Source organism: Schistocerca piceifrons, chromosome 8 (assembly GCF_021461385.2).
Source record: "Schistocerca piceifrons isolate TAMUIC-IGC-003096 chromosome 8, iqSchPice1.1, whole genome shotgun sequence".
Classification (NCBI taxonomy): domain Eukaryota; kingdom Metazoa; phylum Arthropoda; class Insecta; order Orthoptera; family Acrididae; genus Schistocerca; species Schistocerca piceifrons.
Window position 1 is genome coordinate 381693846 of NC_060145.1, and position 19853 is coordinate 381713698.

The following is a 19853-nucleotide window of genomic DNA, read 5'->3' on the forward strand; positions in this document are numbered from 1 at the left end:
GTATTCACATAAACAGTGTGCCAAATCATTGGGTCGGAATTATTCATTGGAACTTTAATCATCAGCTGTCTCCTCCGAATGCGACTGTATTTTGTTGACTACCACTTACATAGGGAAACTGACCCTCGCGATAAAATGAGAGACATCAGAGCTTGCACGGAAAGATTTAGGTGCTCATTTTTCCCCACCTTGCTATTCACTCTTAAGCGCTTGGAAGTGGATTCACAGAACTACTTTAAGCTTGTTTCTCGAGAGTTCCACTCTCGAATAGCACTTGCGAGAAATGAGCACCTAAATCTTTACGTGCAAGCTCTGATGTCTCTTATTTTATCACGAGTGGGAGTCAACAAAATACTTTCGCATTCAGAGGAGAAAGCTGATGATTAAAATTCCGTGAAAAGATCTCGCCACAACAAAAAACGCGTATGTTTTAATGACTGCCATTCCAACTCGCTTATCACATCCGTGATGTCCCCTTCATATTTCGCGATAATAGAAAACAAGGTGCCCTTCTTTGAACTTTTCGTTCTCCTCCGTCAATCCTTCCTGATACGGATCCCATACTGTGCAGAAATATTCCAGAATAGGATGGACAAGCGTGGTGTAGGCATTCCCATTAGTAGATTTATTGCACCTTCTAAGTGTTCTGTCCATAAAACGCCGTCTTTCGTTCGCCCTGTCCAGAATATTTCTGTGTGATTTGGCCAGTTTAAGTTGTTGGTAATTGTAATCTGGTTATTCAGTTGAATCGACACCTTCAAATGTGTGTAGCTTATCGTTTAACCGAAATTTAATGAAATTTTTAGTACTCATTAAAGGACATGACACTTTTTTATTGTTCAGGGTCAATCTCCACTTTTCGCACTATGCATATTTCTCGTGTAAACCATTCTGTTATTCGTACTGATCTGCTGATGACTTTACTAGACGGTAAACGACAGCACCATTTGCAAAAAATCTAAGAGGGCTGCTCATATCGTCTACTAAATCGTTTAGATTAACAACAGGAGAAGGCCGGTAACTCTTTCTTGGAAACCTTGAGATAGCACATTTTTCACTCGATGACTGTCCCTCGATTACTGTTGCCTGTGCCCTTTCTCAGAGAAAACCAAGAGTCCAGTAGCACAACTGAGACACATTCCATAGGCATGCAATTTGATTATAAGAAGGTTGTGAGGAACGGTGTCAAAAGCCTTCCGGAAATATCGAAATATGGAATCATTTTGTGATCCGGCGTCGACAGAATCATTATTTCGTGTGAACAAAAACCCAGTTACGTTTACGTGTCGGCTTCAAGGTATTTCATAACGTCTGAACACAGTAAACATTCCAAAATCTTACTGCAGATCGATGTCAGTGATATGAATCTGTAATTCAGTGGATTACTTCTGTTTCCTTTCTTTTGTATTGCCGTGCCTGTGCTGTTTTCAGATCTATAGGTACGTACACTACGTGATCAAATTAATTCCGACACCTTGCTGAAAATGACTGACAAGTTCGTGGCGCCTTCCATCGGTAATGCTGGAATTCAATATTGTGTATTGTAAATTATTTGTACTTCGACGCAATCAGCTGCCTGCCACATCGTCGATGCTAGCGTTATCATGGAAAATAATACACAATCGTTACTAACTTCTCCAGAGTGGCGCCCATAACTGTTGTCGAAGATGGAGCATTACTCCTCTGCAGAAGCTGTTGTCAGGTTCTACGGTGTAGCGGGATGTAGGAAAATATTGGGTGAGCTGAACGATTTTACGGGGAAAAAATTCATGATACGCTTCACCATAATTGCAAGAAATACACTACGTGATCAAAAGTATCCGGACACCCACAAAAACATACGTTTTTCATATTAGGTGCATTGCCCTGCCACCTACTACCAGATACTCTATATCAGCGACCTCAGTAATCATTAGGCATCATGAGAGAGCGCAATGGGGCGCTCCGCGGAACTCACGGACTTCAAACGTAGTCAGGTGATTGGGTGTCATTTGTGTCATAAATCTATACGCGAGATTTCCACACTTTTAAACATCTCTGCGTTCACTGTTTCCGATGTGATAGCAAAGTGGAAACGTGAAGGGACATGTACAGCACAAAAGCGTACAGGCCGACCTCGTCTGTTGACTGACAGAGACCGCCTACAGTTGAAGAGGGTCGTAATGTCTAATAGGCACCACACAGGAATTCCAAACAGCATCAGAATCCACTGCAAGTACTATGATAGTTAGGCTGGAGGTGAGAAAACTTCGATTTCATGGTCGAGCGGCTTCTCATAAGCCACACATGACGCCTCGCTTGGTGTAAGGAGCGTAAACATTGGATGACTGAACAGTGGAAAACGTTCTTTGGAATGACGAATCACGGTACACAATGTGGCGATCCGATGGATGGTGTGGATATGGCGAATACCCTGTGAACTTCACCTGGCAGCGTGTGTAGTGCCAACAGTAAAATTCGGAGGCGGTGGTGTTATGGTGTGGTCGCGTTTCTCATGGAGGGGGCTTGCACCCCTTGTTGTTTTGCGTGGCACTATCACAACACAAGCCTACAGTGATGTTTTAAGCACCTTCTTGCTTCCCTCTGTTGAAGAGCAATTCGGGGATGGCGATTGCATTTTTCAACACGATCGAGCACCTGTTCATAATGCACGGCCTGTGGCGGAGTGGTTACACGACAATAACGTCCCTGTAATGGACTGACCTGCACAGAGTCCTGATCTGAATCCTATACAACACCTCTGGGATGTTTTGGAACGCCGACTTCGTGCCGGACATCGATATCACTCCTCAGTGCAGCACTCCGTGAAGAATGGGCTTCCATTACCCAAGAAACCTTCCAGCACCTAATTGAACGTATGCCTGCGAGAGTGGAAGCTATCATCAAGGTTAAGGGTGGGCCAACACCATATTGAATTCCAGCATTACCGATGGAGTGCGCCACGAACTTGTAAGTCACTTTCAGCCAGGTGACCGCGTACTTTTGATCACATAGTGTATATCGCTAAGGATAGAAAGTTACAATAATCTCGTTTGTTGAGGACACAAAGAACTGGCCAACGATATCGGCAAATAATTACCTGCGCAGCAGAATTTGAGAAGATGTCGTTGGTTCATCAATCACATTAATAAATAAGCTTCCATCAGCTCGCCCATTACATGAAGAAATGAACATTTCGAAGAGTACGTCGTGGAGGCGCTGGCGGATCAAGAATCATATCTCTTCAGATCAACAGTAAAATTCTTGAATGCAAAATGATGTGGTGTGTAGGAGGGGTGGTTGCTTGAGACAGAGAAAGAGAGACCGAACATAGCCCAGCAGAAAATCACTGTATGTGAGAAAAAAACATAAGAAAATCGTGTAAATGGTCAGCATATTTTTCACTAAATATGTGTACTACACTGGTGCAATGTCCGTGGCGATCACACGCCCTATTAAGATCTATGTCCCAAATTTTGTAATGTCCAGAGGCCTGTCATGAATAGCGATGACATCGGTGTAGTTACTTTAATTGAATAAAAGTTTCATTTCTGTTCGTCTCATTGTGTTTTTCTTTCATTTATCTTCTGTACTATACTGTAGCACTGCTTTCTATGTATGGTCCAAGTTTCATCGACCTGTGTTACTTGGCAGTGCCACAGCACACGAAAGTTACTTTCGTCCTTAGATTTTGTGCACTGGTGCATTTTCAGGGGCAGCTGTAGACGTTGTCAGGCTTTATTCATTATGAACCGCAAATAAAAAGTGAAGAAATTGCAGAAACTTTGGAAATTAGGAGGAAAGGACCTAGAAAAGGTGAATGGTCGAGAAATTGTTTGAATTTCAAGGGGAGTTTATATGCAACGATATACTTTAACATAGAGATGAAACACAACAGAAGACGAATGGGAATCGTTGGGAGATGGAAGATCAAAGAGCAAAAGGAAAAAGGACAAAGTCCAGTGGAAATCCTCGGACAGTATACGAAATCTTAAACTTTAGCGTCGAAAGCTGCAAATCTAAAACCGTATCAAATGAAGTGTGTGTGTGTGTGTGTGTGTGTGTGTGTGTGTGTGTGTGTGTGTGTGTGAAGGGAACACAGACCTCTATACACCAGACTGACAGAAAGTACCAAATAAGCAATTGAGGAATGGCTGGACGAGGAATGCAGAGCTGTAGAATGAAGTATGACTAACCGAACACAGATGGCGTCTTTACGAAAGAGGAAAGAGAAAACCAGTGTGGTTATTATGAGCTCATCAAAGAAGGGAAAGCTGAAAGGTGGAAAGAATATATAATACAAAGGAAACGAAATTTAAAGACAATATTATGGAAAGGGAAGAGAAAAAGATGAAAATTAGATGGCAGATACGATACTGCTAGGCAGAGGGAGTTTAATAGAACACTGCAGTAGGAGACATTCTCTCAGAATCCTATAGATAACATATCTTCACGAAACTCTTCGATTTGGTGTGTAAGATACCTGACACAAGCGAAATACCTCAATATTCAAGAAGTATGTAGTAGTTTTAATTCAAAATAAGGCAAGTCATAACATGTATTAATGTTAGAGAACAATCACCTTTGTTCTCAGAAGGATGCAAAAACTTGGAGAAACCGACTTCATGGAGATCAGTTTAAGTTCAGGACAAATGTAGGAAGAAGCAAGGCAATACCGACCCCACGACTTATCTTGGAAGACTGAATGGCGGCAGTGCTACGAATGACATTTGCATATTTAGAGGATGTTTTGTAAATGTTAACTGGAATGCACTCTGACTTTTTGAAGGTAGCTGGGATAAAATACAGTTACTGAAAGGTTATCGACAATTTGTACAGTATCCAGACTGCAGCTATAAGATTCAAAGGATATGAAAAGAAGCAATGACTGAGAAGGGAGAAAGGATATAACAGTAGCCCCATATTAATCAGACTTTGCAGTGAGCAAGCAATAGAGGAAATCAAAGAGAAATTTTCAAACAGAAGTAATGTCCTACAATAAAAAAAAAGAAAGAAAAAAGAAGTTTAAAGTTTGCCTATGACACTGTAATTCTGGCAGATATGCCAAAGGGCTTAGATAATCTGTCGAACATAATGGGTATATCCCGAAAAGAAGTCATAAGAGGAATATTAAGAATGGTAATGGAACGTCGTCGAACTAAAACAGGCGATGTTCAGGAAATTAGATTAGAAAATGAGGTACTATTAGGGCAGGAAATCAGATTAGGAAATGAGGTACTGGAAGCCTACTACTAGGGCAAAAAAAAAAGCTGACAGTGGCCAAAGTAGAGAGGAGGTAAAATGCATTCTGATGCTAGCAAGAAATGAGTTTCTGGAAAAGAGATGAAAAAGAGAAATTTCTTAATATCAGTTGTGTATTGAAGTATTAAGAAGTTTTTCTGGAGATACTTGTAGAGTAGCCTTGCATGGAAGTGGAATACGGACGATAAAATTCAGATAAGAAGTTTTCGATATGTGGTGCTACAGAAGAAGCTGAAGATTAGAGGGATAGATCGGATCACTAATGAAAAGAAGAATGAAGGAGAAGAAAAGTGTTTCTGGAAAAGAGAATTTTGTTGATATCGAGTGTGAATTTCAGTATTAGGAAGTTTTTCTGGAGATAATTTAGAGTGTAGCCTTGTATGGAAGTGAAATATGGACGATAAAAAAATTCAGATAAGACACTTTCAATATGTGGTGCTGCAGAAGAAGCTGAATATTAGGTGGTTAGATCGGATCATTAACGAAGAGGTACTAAAATCGAAATGGGAAGAAAAGAAATTTGTGACCCAGCTTGACCAAAAGATGGAGTCCGGTGACAGGAAACATTCTGAGGCATCAAACAATCGTCAGCTATATACCGAGGACAGAGGGGGCGTGGTGAAAATTGTAACCAAGGCTTGACTTAAGTCAGCAGAGGTTAGACTTCACGTGGAGAGATACATAAAACTAGTCTTCGGATTGAAAACCACAACAACAATAGAGTTAAATATGTACAGGCAAGCTGGAGTAGATACTGCTCTACGCCCCCATGAACTCCGATCTGACGCGTCCTGCCGGAGAGCCACGAGTAGTACTGGCAGCGACCGCGTCGCGCTGCAGTCGCCGCCTACGTCACGGCGAGCGGCGCGGCGAGAGCGCGCCTCCTCCCGGTTCCTCAATCTGCACGCGACCGATGGCGTGCGCGGGTGAGGCGTCGCGGTCGTGAGGTGGGCGTGGTGCGGCCGGAGACTTCAACGCGTCGCGGTTCAGCAGCCGAGCCGACGCGCGGAGGGCCGTGTGCTGGAGTGGCGGCAACTCACGGACCTTGTGCTTGTGGTCGCCGATGACAGGTGCCTTATGGCGGTCGCGGTAGTGCAGTGTCGAGAAGCGTCCGTAGTTCCCGAACTAGCAGCTACACCATGCTGGTGCGAGTGATGGTGCTGTTCCAACTGGTGCTCCTCGTGATTGCCGGCGGAGTCCTCAGCGATGACGGCAGGCGCTACCGAGGCGTCGTTCCTCTGCAACTGCACCGGGATCCGTCCGATGTCTTCCAACACGGTAAGCTCCAAAACAGCCTCATATAGTAGTGCCAAGAGCTCCTCAGTTAACTTCGCACCATGGCCATTTAAAATATATTTCCTTGGGTCGTGCGAGAGACAGCGCATTATCCCAGAAATTAAGAAGCACGCGTTTCGAACTGAGTGATCAGATGTCACGGAAATGTGTCCTATGTTAAGATGGGCTGTGTATGACATCGGAATGGTGCGATGTATGTGCGAATATAGAACGGATAAATGAGCAGTCTGTTACTGATGTGTCTGTACTGAACATTGCAGAAGGTCGCTAGTTAACCAACCTTGAACGTGCGCAGAAAAAGTAGGGGCTAATGAGGACTTCTGCAGAAAAACAAGGTCTTTAAAAACCTTTTCCGAATTAACAGTAAGGAAAATCACCAATGCGATTTTCTATATTCTAAGAAAGGACGTAATTACTAAATTTATATACTGCACCGAAATCAAGAACGTGTGTGGTGCAATGTCGTTTCTCGTTATAACTCGACAACGTATGTAGTTTGAAAGGTGTAAGAAATGTAGCACACACTGGAGATTGTATGTCACGCATTGTTGCTGCATTGTCGCTTTGAGATTATGCCCACACGCCGCTGCGTTGGGGCAAACCGACCCAACCTTTACTTAATTGCCGTCCGACAATGGACGGGCATGTTACAGGAACAAATCGGCGATATTTCTGTGTATTTATTTTTGTAGTTACGAAGTAATTGCGTGGTGTGTTGATTCGCACTGAGCGGTACAGTTTAAGTATAATTTTGTCATGTCTGAACAGAAGTAGTAAAAAACCGGTACTTTCTAGATAGGCCTAGTGGATTGGGGAAGACTAAAATTTCACAACTGACAAACAGATTCTTTTTTTGTCAAGCTTTTCAAAAACAAGCAAGTAAACACAGGTCATTTTTGTCTTTAATTTTATCTACCAGTCTTTTTGCCATAAAAAATTAGCCTTCGAAGCCCCGGTTTCAAATCGAAATTGAAAATTATTTTTCTGACAAGCATATACGATTCAGTTGAAATTGACATTTTTCATGATCACGTTGTTCATTTGGTTTAATTTTGGATAAGCCGTGAAAAAAATACACATTTCGTTCAACGCAAAAATTAAATGAAACGATCGCATTGCTTTGATGGTCGGGAGTCCCCACGTGGGGAAGTTCAGCCGCTGAGTTGCAAGTCTTTTGTGGGAAACATTGGGCGACTTGCTTGTCGATGATAAGGAAATGATAATGAGGACAACACCTACTTCCCGAGCAGAGAAAATCTCCGACCCGGTCAGGAATCGCAACCGGACCCGCTGCATGGCAGCCAGACACGCTGGCGACTCAGCTGAGGCATCACTACGAAGAACAAGCAACAGATTCAGCCCTTAATTTCCTCAATGACCAGTAGTCCAGTGGACAGTTTTAATATACACTTGCTCGAGGCTTTGTGATGCCCGCATCTCGTGGTCGTTCGGTAGCGTTCTCGCTTCCTACTTCCGGGTTCGATTCCCGGCGGGGTCAGGGATTTTTTCTGCCTCGTGATGGCTGGGTGTTTTGTGATGTCCTTAGGTTAGTTATGTTTAAGTAGTTCTAAGTTCTAGGGGACTGATGACCTAAGATGTTAAGTCCCATAGTGCTCAGAGCCATTTGAGGCTTTGTGTCGGCTAATGTGCAATGGATCGTGCTAAAAACCTTCCTGGAGAGTATCTGCGGACGCAGTATACCAGACGAGTCGACATTTTCATAAATTTTTGTAAACAAATGTGTGAAAAGGGTATTGCCAATACAGAAACATACATTGGTGACCACTATACTTGGCTTTCAGTGGACAATAACACTAGCAGTTGTGGCAGATGTATTGCTAATATCGTTGTGGGACAATTTATTCCCTACTCCTGGGTAAGGAACTGGAGAAGACAAATCAAAGTACTGTAGCGCGCACCCTACGGACAAGAGAAGGTAGGGATGAGGACTTTTTGCTGTTAGCGACAGAATGTGCTGTCTCTGTTAAAAGTTGGAGTGACATTAAAAGAATTGTGCCCTGTACGTTTCATTGCACCTGCCTTGCATACGGCTTACACCGCCAGAAGAGAAAGTACGAAAGTTTTCCTGAGTGTAACCGTGCCATTTCCTTTGTTAAGAAAATATTTCTCTAAGTTTCTACTCGCGTTCGGTTCTTGAGGAAATGGCGCCAAACATTCCCCTCCCACTTGAACGCATACTTTCAGTTTTACCCGTTGGTGCCCATGGCTCTTGGCATTTTTATGTCATGCCGAACGCAATTAAAAAGACAAAGAGGTAGTAGAGACATTCGACTCTAGCGAATTACATTTTAACGAAAACGCCAAGACCTAGACGTGATCTCCACAGTGCAGATGTATATGGAGGAAATACCGGGCTTAGTGTGTACAGCATGTCTCACTAAATTAAGGAATATTCTTCCGAGGAATCGCGGATGTGAAGATAACGTCCGCCATTATTCAGGGCGAGAAGTTCGAAGCGGGTTTGTCCTGTGGGCCACGAGCAATTGCATCGAAGAAATATGCACCACTGGTCTCTTGAGCTGTAGAGAGATCTTTGCCAGCCTACAAAAATGTACCGAGAGACAATTCACTTTACAAAACTTAGAAATGCGGTTAACTGTGTACTACAATACTAAAATCTGGTATAAAACTTCTTGTTAGCTGTAGCTTTAAGCCATGGATTGTGGATTACATATAGGTACACATCTCAAGAGTGTGCTCTTATGAGAGTGAAACGTGATAAAAATTTTTCAGTAAGACTCCTTATTAACGTACTGTAAACAATAACTTAACTGTTCATTCATTTTTTCGAGTGCCGATATAAGGATTAGTTAGTTGTTCATTTCCCACAAAGACCTAGAATAAGCGAGTCAAAATTATAAGGGGCGATCAAAAATTCTCCGTTTCAGAGCGTTGCTGCAACGTATATCCAACCCAGCGTGGCTCTGATGCGTGTATATAAACACCGATATACAGGCAAGGGGCTAGAGTGGCCTTCTAACGGAAACATTTTTTATCGCTTCCTATATAATAAAATTATCTCTGTTAATTTCAGTGTTCGTTGTATTTTTCGTGAAAAATACCCAAAAAATGCTGAAACTGCTGAAACCTAAAAAGGGGTCTACTCCAAGAACATAAAGGGCCAAGTCCATTTCATAAAAACCCAAGAATCCGGGCCCAAGTCGTAACATAGATTACACAGTAATTCGGATTTTCGATGTCAACAGTGACTGAGGCAGAGCTTCAGTATTGCAGAAAAAATGTTTCCACGCGCTTCAATAGTAGCTCAAGGGGACCTAAAGTGTTTTACGATCCTCCTCAGAGCTGTGCCCGACGATCGACGGTCTATTGAGAGTCTGATCGACACAGAATTCAATAAAGGACTGGGTGCAGGAACCCATTTCTAGCCAGATAGAAATGAACTGCATAGGCTACGGCAGCCGACAACCTTCCCACGTCCTTTGCGCACAGTGTATTCATAGCTACAATCAGAGAATCCGAAAGGTATTTGGCTAACCTTTTGGGCGTGTCCCTCACACCATTGCCAGCAAACATGTCACGTAAACTTATACCAAGAACTGCTTCGTATTCGTAACTCGCTCGGGCGTGAACGTCGAAGTGACTCGTACCTAAGTTACGAGTTTATGTTCTATTTCATTCATACATAAATCAAGGAAAAATTCACTGTTTACATGCCTCGGTAGGTACAGTAATTGCATAATCATGACTGCTATGCGAAATATGAGTAGGAGGCGGAAAGAAAAACATTCAGCAATGGCACAAACCTTGTTGGTAATTGTCTACTCACAGGAATTATTCACTGTTCACGAAAAATGTTCAATTTGTTCTCTTGCTTTTAAATATGAAGAAACTAACGCCCACTTTCGTTATACATTGATAAAGCGCCTCTGAATATGAATGGTCCGTTGCATCAGTAATTATTTTAGGTTTCTACCAACATAAAAACCTCATGTGCCTGCGGTACGGCGAACAAACAAGGTGTGGAAGAGCTACTGTTGTTAATGTCTTCAGACGCGTCGCCCAGTGCATACTGAATGGTGTGATCGCTGCGTACTCCAGCCCAATCATCGATAAACTTTGATTTAGGGGTTTAGTGTAGGTCTACAAGTGTTCATCTGTAGATTGAAGTTCATCACTAACGTCACATAAAATATTCTCTTATTAGAAACTAAAAGATGGAGAATTTTCGGGCCGATGTTTTACATGACATTTATCCATATGTGATGATACACTCCTCATACCGTTAAAACGATTCTCCAATACTTTGTCCTGATTTCCTCGCCGTAGCGAATCATGAATTTTTATTGTTTCTGCTTGGACTTTAATTCTATCCTCAAGGTTACTCTGCAATTGGGTGGCAGTAGATTCACTGAACCACTTTAAGACTACATCTCTGCCATTCCACTCTTGAATAGCACGTGGGAAAAATGAACAACTAAATCTTCCATTGTGAGTTCTCATTTCCGTTATTTTATTACAATTACCGTTTCCCCCTATGTAGGTGGGAGTCTATTATATATATTATATAATATATATAATATATATTTTGGTATTCGGAGGAGGAGGATAAATGATTGAAATTATGTGAAATGATCTCGGTGCAACGAAAAACCCTGTTTTTTATGATTGCCATCTCAACTCGCATATCAGAATGACATACTCTTTCTCTCCTCTATTTTGCAATAATGCAAACGAGCTGCCGTTCTTTGAACTTTTTCTGTATATTTCGTCACTCGTATCTGGTAAGGATCCTTATTGCGCAGCAGCGATCCAAAAGAGGACGGACAAAGTGTACGCAGTCTCTTTAGTAGATTTGTTAAATCTGCTAATAGTTCCGGCAATAAGAGGCACTATTCGGTTAACCATCCCCATAATATTTTCTATGCGACTTTTCAGTTTAAGTTGTTCGTAGTTTTAATCCCTAGATATTTAACTGACTCGATAATCTTTAACTTTGTGTGATTTATCGTGCAACTGGAAATTTTTTAGTACTCATGTGCGGAACCTCGAACTTTTTATTGTTTAGGGTCAGTTGCACTTTCGCACTATGTAGATATCTTACTAACTCATTATACAATTCATGGTTTTTGACGACATTATTGGAAGCCAGCAATTTAAATTCAGTTTTATTAAGTAATCAATCTTGATCTAAAAATATGTTGTTCGTGGTAACGGGTTTCAGTCAAGATCACCTTGAGATAATTGTTTTCTGTAACGATATGTAGAAACGGCGTGCGGAGCCGAACATACGCCGAAAGACAGTCCACGAATTTTGGTTCCGCTCGGCGTCTCCTCAGATCTCTAAAGGAGACGCTTAATTATCTGAAGACGATCTTCAAAAATTGAAACCGGTTGCCACGAATAAAATATTTAGCGATCAAGGCTGACAATTTTATTAAAATTTTGTAATTCGTTTTGATTTGTTAGGGAATTTACTAGCTGGTAAAGATCAAGGGAGCTGCGCAGTTTGGTTCGCAATTCGGTTATATAGATTAAAAATAGGAAAGGGCCTATGACACTTCGTTGGGGAACAAAAATTATGTGGAGCCCATATGAGCCGGCAGAGCGATCACAAATAATAAATTACGCGTAAGTATTAATAGGCGGTGCTTTTCTTGCTGTTAGACCAAACATAGACGTTATTGAGTGGACAGGAAATTCATAGGCTAGGTGAGTCCCGAGCCCACATCCTCTGCTAACTTTGTTTGTATCTCACCGTAAGGGTAAAGCATGCCTCTTAGAGCCTCTATGGCTGCAAGCATGCACATAGTTTCGTGAATTGCACACGTCACCGTATTCTAGCGAAGAGAATGTGAACATTTTGCCGCTCAGCGCAACACAGCTTTTCAGCGGCCGATAAACAAAGCGTCTTTGCATATGAGTGTTAGACCTTCCACATCCAAGGTGACAGCTAGTAAAAAGACTCTTAAGACAATACCTGCGTGGGACTGGAGCCTCCTTTCTCTCAAACACTGTGCAGTACAAACCTCTGACGTCACCCCTGTCAAATGATCTACAGGGAAGTCTCCTTGTCTGCGGGCAGTTCCTTTCCTTAATCTTTTGTATGCACAAACTTCTGATAATGTATGTGTTACTGACATCTGTGATCGTTTTATTAGTTTGTTCTGCGTTCAAAATCGCTAACGATTTCTGTCGTTCTTTAACTCGTAAACAGACGTCGCTCAGTCTCATCGCCTTGGTCTGTGAACAGTCATATCCTGGATAAACGACCTACTAATTAGAACAACTATCCCAGAAGGCTTTATTGACGCTGTTGGTGCACGAAAGTAGAATTTTTGAGTAACAGTAAGGAGACGCAGCGCGAATCAACAAAAAAGTGTAATGAACGGTAACTTCCTTGCATAGCAAAACCGTGTACGAAGACCCCGGATGCATGCATGTCTGTGTGATATTGTATTGTGGATACACAGACACTGTATAAATGCAGACATCGTAACCATCAGTAATGCAGTTGTGCCGCGGTGGACTAAAATGGTGGTATAGTATTTGCCTCCCTGTATGGGAATCACTAATTGTGCGAGCGCGAAGGTTAAGGCGGGAAAACTGACTCCGACTCCTGGTCCGGCACAAATTTTCGTGTGCGCCAACAGCTGACGTCAGTGCATAGTAGTAGAACGCGAAACCCTTCCGTTATTGTGATTGTTTCATAGCTTTGGTTACTGATAATAACTTGACACCAGTGCCTATGAGTTTTAATTTGTACGGTACAGCTCTGAAGATGATCATTATGTGATTGAAAATCGATTTTGCTGTCAATAAACCATCTAAATTACAGCCAACGCTGACCTTCCTTCTAGTTTCGTAACAATCATTGGATATCACCTGACTAACAAATCTATCAGGGAAATTTTCCTTCCAAAGCTTCCGAAGTGATTCAGATTTCCCTTCCAAAGCTGGCGAAGTGATTCTGAAGTGTAAATCTGAAGAAACAACCACAACTAAACCAAGACGACACAGACCTCATGTAGATACGGAAAGGGAGCCACAGAGCATTGAGAAGAGTGGTTGTAAGAGATCGTATGAATTCATCGAAAGGAACCACTCTTCCGTTCCACAGTGCTTCCAGCAATCCGGCTATCACAATGACTGTGCGTTGGTAATTCAGATGACGTACAGTGGTCGAGCAGGTCCTCATAAGCCACGCATATCTATAATGTTAAGGAACGCTTGAGCTGGTGTGAAGAGCGAAGTCGCTGGATAGTACAATATTGGAAAGCGTGATTTGGAGCAACGAGTCACGCTATATCCAATGGCAAGCCGATGGACAGATGTGGGTATCGCGATTGCCTTCCTGTTTAGCGTCAACAATGAAGAAGAGATGTTGTTACGGTATAGGGCTGTTTTTCGTGGTTACGGTGTGGCGTAAGGGAACGCCAGATGAGGAAGGACCTGAACACATTTTTCAGCGTTGTGCAATGCGTAGAGCAGAAGAACGGTTTAGAGACGATTATTGTTTATATTAGCATGCCAATAGACCCTCTCATAAAGCAGCATTTCTGGGGCAAGGGTTTGTGAGATTAAGGTTTCTGAAATGGGCTAGCCTCGCAGATTCCCGACCTGAACCCAATGGAACATCTTTGGGATGAGTTACAACGTCGACTTTCCCCCAGAACCCATCTTCCAGCATCAGCATCATCTGTGGTTTCGACGCTTGAGGAAGAGTGGCCTGTCATTCCTCAACAGACACTCCATTGGAAACACCCCCATTTAGTGCCCACTAATATGTGCGGAACACTTTTGAAAAGCAGTATTGTCCAGGAAATATAACGTTTTATGTCTCGGAGTTTGATTGTTTGAAGAACAGGGCGTGGGGCGGTTACTGGTTCTTGCCTGGAAAAGCCCGAGTGATTGTTCAAGTACCTAGTCGGAAAGGTCCTCCTCCATCCGCCCACGATGACCCATTTCTACACAGTGTAATAGATTTGTGTCTGGTGTCATTATCTGGTTGGTTCAAATGGCTCTGAGCACTATGGGACTTAACATCAGAGGTCATCAGTCCCCTAGAACTTAGAACTATTTAAACCTAACTAATCTAAGGACATCACACACATCCATGCCCGAGGCAGGATTCGAACCTGCGACCGTAGGGGGCGCGCGGTTCCAGACTGAAGCGCCTAGAACCTCTCGGCCACAGCGGCCGGATCATTATCTGGAAATCGTGACAGAGCGTCAGAATAGTGTTTAGAACTCTTATTATTTCAGATGAAACATAAAATAAAATATGTTTCCTACACCGAGTTACTCGTTACTTTGACCACTTTCTCGTATCCCACATGGACTGCAATATATCTTGGTGTCTTGGAAAGTAAGTTACAAGAAACATGGACTGCAATATATCTTGGTGTCTTGGAAAGTAAGTTACAAGAAACATGTGGGCTTAATATACCAAGAAAAGCAGAAGGTCTTACTTCATTCATGAAGCTGTAGCTTAGCATGTGCTCAAGGCTCTAGGATCTTGAGGCAGACGGCGGTATGGTAACTGGTCTGCAGTACCGTGGACCCACTGTTTTATCCTTATTAGCACGGAGGTTGTAGCTAGGCAAGTGATTTTCGATAATTATTATATTACAAACACACTTTTGATTGTGGTTGTTTTAATTGTGTTGTCCTTTACGTATGGAAGGTGGTGTATGCATTCCGAGCGAGCTGTTCGTATAACCTAGCTTGCGAGACACAGATATTAGCCAGACCTGGATCGAACCTGCGCGGCGGATTAACAACTTTTTGTCTGATGCACCGGCCTTGCTGACTGGTTTCTAGGCATTTTGCCGCGCTCGTTCAGAGAAATGTCGGGCTGCTCCCAAATCCCCGCGTCAGGAAATAAGATACACGGACAGTTGTAAATACAACACACAAACCACAGTTTACAAGTGGTTATCATAAAGTAATGGCCACCTCGAATATCTCAAGTTGCAACCATTCAGCTTGATGACGTGTTAGATCTTCTCCACACATCCGTCCTTTTGTGCGGCACGTGTCCCCCCCCCCCCAAAAAAAAAAAAAATCAGCATCAAATTTCCTATGATGATCGGACCTTAGCCGTTTTCGGTAGTTATAAATCCACACGTGCTCACTGCTCGCTTTCCACCTTTGTCCCGAGATCATAATATTACACTCAACTCTCATCCGTAGCGATTAGGGTCTAAAGAATTCGTCTGGACTGGCATGATGCAGCTGCAACATTTCCTCTGCAGGCTCGGTTTGGTGGACTTTATGAGCGGGTGTGAGCAATCACTGAGCCTAACGGATGGCGACATGTACCATGTTCGAAATATGCAAGATGTTGAGTACTTACCCATAACGTTTCCACTTTTTCTAGTTATCTCCTCGATGGTGATACGCCAGGGCCTCAGCTTCTCTTGAGATTCCCGGTTCTCCACAGAGAGATGCTGTGCCATTACCTGCTATTTCATTCAGACTTGTTTGACCACAATGCAAACGTATGCGCCACCTACCCACGGTGTCACATAGCGATGCATAGTTGCCGCACATTTGTACCAGCTCAGCATGGATTGTACAACGGCTCTTCGCCAAGTAAGGAACGATAGGGCGCATAATGGAAACCACAGTGAAAATCAAAACTGTTTTATTTGCAACAGTTACCTACACCTTCCAGCTATTTCTCTACACGGTCTCCACTCAGACTTTGACATTTGTCGTAGCGTTGTATCAACTTCTCAGTTCCCTCGTTATAGAAGACAGCCGCCAGCGCTTTTCGACAATTTTCTACTCTGGACTGCAGCTCGTTGTCTGTGTCAAAATATTGTTTTCATAGCCAGCAGTTCATTTGAGCAGAGATGAACCTCAGGGGTAGCCAATTACGAGCTCTATTGTGGGTGATCAAAGACTTCCCATCGGAAACGCTGCAGGAGGATCTTCATTGCCCCTGCAGAGTGCGGCCGAGAATTGTCATGTAGAACCTACCGCAAGACAGTTATTTTATGTGGATTTCATAGTTTCAGGCGAAATCTTCCACCAGGACCTCATACTTGGCGGGAGACGCTAATTTTTAGCCATCTTTCTCACTGTGAGCTCAGAACTGAAAAGAGCGATATGGTGCGATCGACAAGCGTACTAGACACAGTGGCCAACGCGTCTGTACAAAGCTTCATCAGATTTTTACTGTACTTTCCATTTCGCGACAGATCGCCTGCTACGATACTGAAGAGCGAGGATTTCAGTGTGCACCAGGACACTAGCAAACAAAAAATTGATTGTGTACCTTAATGACAATATTACGAAAAGGATAGTTTTTACTCACCATATAGCGGGGACGTCGAGTCGCAGATAGGCACAACAAAAAGACAGTCAAACGAAGCTTTTGGCCAAACAGGCCTTCATCAGAACCACACACACACACACACACACACACACACACACACACACACACACACACACACTAACGCAAACGCAACTCTCACATACAGACCACACTGTATGTCTTAATATTTGTCGATGTGATAATTATAAGTTCATGAGTACCTTTTGTTCACGATGCGCAGATAAATAGCACACAAGACTTCACTCCCACAGATTAACTAAAGACAGTGAGCCTACGAAGGTATCCTACCCGAAAGTTAAAGTAAAATAAGTTTCTCAAATCATTGAGTGTGATAGAACCCCTCTTGTTCTCTGTGCACACAAATTATCTGACGGACGGGGTGACCTTCTAGTGTTGCTACTGCTGGATCACGGGGTCCCGGGCTCGATTCCTGGCCAGGATGGGGATTTTCTCTGCCTGGGGACTGGGTGTTTGTCTTGTCCTCAACATTCCATCGTCATTCGTGGAATTGGCTAGGTTGGACTGTGTACAGATTGGGAATTTGTACGGGCTCAGGTGACAGCGCAGTTGAGCGCCCACAAACCAAACAATATCAACGGACAGGGTGAGCTGAAATCTGCGGCATTTCTGCATCGTAGTACATCTTAGTTACGTAAGAAATAATAGTTTTAATATGATAAATAGTATTGAAATGATTTGAATTGCTATAGAAACAATGTTAGTAAATAATACTATGAACTAATAAAGTTGATACTAACGGTACTTCTACTGCTACTGCCACTAATAATGATGACAGCCGTGATGACAGTAATCATACAAAAAGAATCTATAGTTGTACAAAATAGATGTTTTCTGATATAGCGAGTCTGGAGGAAAGGAAATTTAAGGAGACTGCACCAACCAAGAATACTGACAAATGCGGAAGCACTAATTAGAAAAGAGGATTTGAGGGGATAACGAACTTGTACAGGGACTGTGGCACTCATTATTGTTGCTTCAGTACATATGTCATTCGCTGTCGTCTGAAGCTGGAGATATTATCACATGTACGGGAAGGTGTCGTCATTGAGCGACTGTAGGAGGATACAAGCAGGCTTAGACAAAATTTCTAGTTGGTGTGATGAATGGCAGCTTACTGTAAATGTAGGAAAATGTAAGTCAATTCGGATGAGTAGCAAAAACTATGCATAATGTTAGGAGACAGCATTAGTAGTAAATATCTGTGCCTAACGTTGCAAAACGATATGAAATGGAACGATTATGTGAGGACAGTAGTAAGGAAGGGGAATGATCGACTTCGGTTTATTGGAAGAACTGTAGGAAAAGTGTGGTTCGTCTGTAAATGAGACCGCGTTTAGAAAGTACGCGAGTCCCAATCTTCAGCACTCTTCGAGTGTTTGGGATCCCCCGCAGGTGGGATTAAAGGAAGCGAAGCTATTCAGAGACGGACTGCTACATAAAAAAGGGGGGGGGGGGGTTCTGAGCACTATGGGACTTAACTTCTGAGATCATCAGTCCCCTAGAACTTAGAACTACTTAAACCTAACTAACCTAAGGACATTACACACACCCATGCCCGAGGCAGGATTAGAACTTGCGACCGTAGCGGTCGCGCGGTTCCAGCTGTAGCGCCTAGAACCGCTCGACCACGCCGGCCGGCGCTAGATTTGTTATCAGTAGTTTAAGTCAGCACGCTAGTATAGAGGAGATGCTTCGTGAACTCAGATTTGGGAATCCCTGGAGAGAAGCTGACGTTCTTTAAGCGAAACGCCATTGAGAAAATTTAGAGAACCGGCATTTGAAGTTTACAGCAGAATGATTCTATTGCCGCCAACGAACATTTCGCGTAAGGACCGCGAAGATAGAGAAGTTAGAGCCTGTATGAAGGCATAGAGACACTAGTTTTTTCCCTCGCTCTGTTTGCGAGTGAAACAGGAAAGGCGATGGCTAGTAGGAAAATGTACTCTCTGACTTGCACCATTCGATGGCTTGCGGAATTTGTATGTAGGTGCAGATCAGCTACGACCGAATAAACGCTAGTCAAGAGGATGAATATCTTCCGTGCTTTGGGCGGTGTACCGTATCAGGACTGCAACCTTTCAGGAAACTGACCACGGCGTCAGTTTCGCGGCAGTGCTGGCCACGGTATTTGAGACGCCGTGTTCCGTGGGTACAGGCAGTCACGCGTCGCAGCATTTGCTACAGTTCGTGACGACGAACAGCCGTGGTGAAACGTCATGAGCGCACTGAATCGTGATGCTGCCATTACCCCCAGAGCCGTTGCTGTATTTCAAAAATGTCACGCCGGCTTGATAGAGCCATCCTTAAAGCGAAGTTTATGCGCTGCAGCTGCTATTAAAATCGAAAGCTACTTTCCGTTTCTTCTAGTTGTACGTCCGTTATCTCTATCGTCGGTTTAGTAGCCCTTTTATAAGCAAATTAAAGTCCACCTTTACTGACGTTCTGACAATAGAACGGAGTTTGTGTTTTGTTGTGTAACGTTCGGTAGCTAAAACATTGCAATAACTCTCTAGCAGAAGAACGGGTTCCAAATACAAGATAGCACACGAGAAACCCGCCTCGAGTACTAGACTGCTCATTGTCGCCCGCCAGTTGCCATCTGTTGTTTCGAAGCCGTTGCGACTGTGTTTTGTATTGTAAGAATTTCTTTATTATCTAATTAATTCATGTTTATCTATTTGTTGTTATATCCGCTTGTGGCGAGTCTGCGTAACAGCCGGGGTGGCCGAGCGGTTCTAGGCGCTTCAGTCCGGAACCGCACGACTGCTACGGTCGCAGGTTCGAATCCTGCCTCGGCCGTGGATGTGTGTGATGTCCTTAGGTTAGTTAGGTTTAATTAGTTCTAAGTTATAGGGGACTGGTGATCTCAGATGTTAAGTCCCATAGTGCTCAGAGCCATTTGAACCATTTTTGTACTCGGAGACGGATTTCGTGCGCCATTCCACCAGGAAGGAGGTACCCGGCTCGTGTT

The 19853-nt window shown here is 43.2% G+C and overlaps 1 protein-coding gene across 1 annotated transcript in view; it reads left to right on the top strand.

Annotated features, from left to right (window-relative positions):
- The first annotated feature begins 6158 nt into the window (after positions 1–6158).
- Positions 6159–19853, top strand: part of LOC124712365 (mucin-5AC-like) — a 400134-nt gene continuing 386439 nt past the window's right edge. The window contains 1 exon segment of the mRNA XM_047242660.1: positions 6159–6519. Coding sequence (XP_047098616.1) covers positions 6381–6519 — 139 coding nt within the window. The 5' untranslated portion in view covers positions 6159–6380.